General features: G+C 32.3%; 1 protein-coding gene across 1 annotated transcript in view; it reads right to left on the bottom strand.

The window, feature by feature from the left end:
- LOC106108701 (neutral alpha-glucosidase AB) overlaps nucleotides 1–2,782 on the bottom strand; it is a 21,783-nt gene that overhangs the window by 3,781 nt on the left and 15,220 nt on the right. The window contains exons 15-18 of the mRNA XM_013289961.1: nucleotides 2,326–2,505; nucleotides 1,739–1,896; nucleotides 1,116–1,229; nucleotides 342–451 (exon numbers count right to left, since the gene is read on the bottom strand). Of these exons, the coding sequence (XP_013145415.1) occupies nucleotides 342–451; nucleotides 1,116–1,229; nucleotides 1,739–1,896; nucleotides 2,326–2,505 (562 nt within the window). The remainder of the gene's footprint in view (nucleotides 1–341; nucleotides 452–1,115; nucleotides 1,230–1,738; nucleotides 1,897–2,325; nucleotides 2,506–2,782) is intronic.

The raw sequence follows: 2,782 nt of genomic DNA, 5'->3' as shown, positions 1-2,782 counted from the left end.
TCTCGATTCAATTAGAGAAGCTAGCGTAATCGTACAGGTTTTCGTATTTTTAAGAAGCGAAATCAAATATAACGGCTAAAACAAATAACCCTTAAGACCTTCGTAAGGAAAATGGCAGAATAAAATGTTAAAAATATAAATTCATAAATGAAAGATATACTACGAAAATATTTTGCATAAGAAATAAATTACATTAATTAATAATTATCTGTTCTTATAAAAATTTCGCATTTTGACATAGACTTAGGCACTATTTAGATTGTTTTTTAATTACAAGAGAACAAAGTGGAGGTCAAAAATGGCCTAGCAGCATATAGACAAATTACTAAAAATATACTCACGTGTATGTCATCTGGTTAGGTTCGTAAGCGATCTTGGCGTAGATGTATTTATTATTCTTATATTCGTAAGTCTCCCCGTCGTCAATATACAGGGTGCCGTGCGCTGTGTTCTGCAAAAAAATACATATATTTATATTATAACTAGCTTTTGCCCGCGACTCCGTCCGCATGGAATTTAAAAAACAAAGTAGCCTAATTGTTCTTTCAGACTGTTCTCTACATTTATGACTAGTATCGAGATATATTCAGCAGTATAGACTACAAACTGTAACAAACAACTATCCAGTCATATAAACTTTCGCATTTATAATACAATTAATTTTAATATGGTCTTTGTCGATATTTATAAGTCAATGTTTAGGCTTGTCGTTTTATTTCATGTTCCTGTCTTTTAACAATATTCAGATAAATAAAAACATAAAAATGTTTTTTTTTTGTGTTTCAAATTATCTGTTTCATCATTCTTGTGTTTTTAATTATTTGAGATTGCAGCCTAAACTGCTGAACAGGTTTCTGAACAGAGAACAGACTGAAAAAGTATGACGTGAGTAAGCCGTAAAATAATTAATTATAAAATGTCTCACGAAAGTTTAAATAATTTAATGACAATGATTTCGATAAAATGTGGCATAGATGTAGAGGATAGTCTGGAAGAACACATGAGCTACTTAATTTTTTTTTAAATTCCACACAGTCATAGTCGCGGTCGAAATCTAGTAAATAATATGAGATAAATATGAGAGCTTTATTTTACAAAGCGTAAATGACACATACATTAGCGTCCAATGTGACGACCAGTGTGAAGGGGTCGTTGGCCATCAGCGTGGAGGAGCGACGCACTCGCTCGCGTCGCGGCACCACCGCGCCCCCGCGCTGGTACACAGGGATCTGAAATATCACACACACATAATTAACTGGACCTATTTTATATACTAATATAATAAAGAGTAAACACACACTACATCCTACGTAGTCAGCAATCACAACATATTTTTGAATAATTCTTTCTTTAATAAAAAGACCTACACTTACGACACGCTTCAACCCAGATAGCCTATTAAAATTAATTAACAAATTGCAAAAAAACTATCAAGTAGAAAAAGTGTTAAAGCGGATTTTATTTACTAGCACTGTCAATAAAACTTAATTTTATTGTTTACATTTATAAACTTTTATTTGCATATTTCAAAGCCCAAATGTTTAAGTGACAACGAAGGCTTTTGCCATTGGCTAACGATTACCGTTACCATGGAAACCTTACATCTTTGCTGCTATTGGCTTATAATTTGATTCCTTTCCTAAATAAGATTTTCCATTTAACTTTGTTAGAATCCCAACAAAATTCATTATAACATTCAATATTTAAAATCTAAGACACAAACATCCATAAAACATACCTTTGCTAGATTAACTTCCTGATTGAAATATCCGTTAGCTTTATGTACTTGGTAGGAGTCGACATCGTACCACAACGTGTTTGTCTCTCGTCCGGGAAGGTACACCTTCACACTCTTCACACCAGCTTCCAGCACGGGGCGGACCAGCAGCTTGTCACCTAATCACAAGGGAAAATTAAATTAACATCTGTAAGGCAACAAGTGTAGACATAGGTCATAGATTTCTAAATTTAAAATCAATGAAATTAAAAAAATATATATAGAGAAAGCATAGTTGACACTTCACTTATCCACTAACGCCATCTATTGATTAGGTCCTCAAAACATGTACATTAAATAATATTTAAATGTTTTTATTTTATTTTGTGACACGATTTAGTTTATTTTGTAACAAAAAATGCTTATTACAATGTTTTTATACCTTTCAAAGAAGTTACCGGAGAGAAAATCTTGTTCATTATCTTTAGTCTTTAAATTTCCTAAATGCATGGTTACCCTACCTACCTAGTAGTATTATTTTCGTATTATTTATTTTTAACAGATTATACGTTTGTCGGATCCTGTCATATAATAGTCAAAGTACATACCCAGTAAATACTGATCATCAATAGTGTAAGTTTCCTCTTCATTGGGATACTCCTGGAAGTAGGGCCGCGTCACCGGCGTGCCGTCTAGAGTGTGCTCGTAGAATAGAGTGTACCTAGAACATAATAATTGCAGATTAGAAATTATTGAAATAAGTACAATTAGGGAATCTCGCGGTTTTCACATTACTGTTTATTGTGCAAAGATTACTTATTTGAAGAAAATTTTATATTGTTTTATAGTGATTTAATATTTTTATAGAATTGTATGTATAGTTAAACAATACAATCGTTGAATGTTTTCTACACATAAAGATGTCGGGAAATAATAGTCAATAAGACGCAGTTTTTATATGTATAAAAAAAGTTCGGTACATACACAACTGTTTTTTAATATTATACCGTAGTTTGCGCTCTACTACTACCTAATTGGTTGTTTGTAACAGAAGTTCGTCCCGTT

Source organism: Papilio polytes, unplaced genomic scaffold (genome assembly GCF_000836215.1).
Source record: "Papilio polytes unplaced genomic scaffold, Ppol_1.0 DF821400.1, whole genome shotgun sequence".
NCBI lineage: Eukaryota > Metazoa > Arthropoda > Insecta > Lepidoptera > Papilionidae > Papilio > Papilio polytes.
This window is presented reverse-complemented; position numbering and strand designations above follow the sequence as displayed.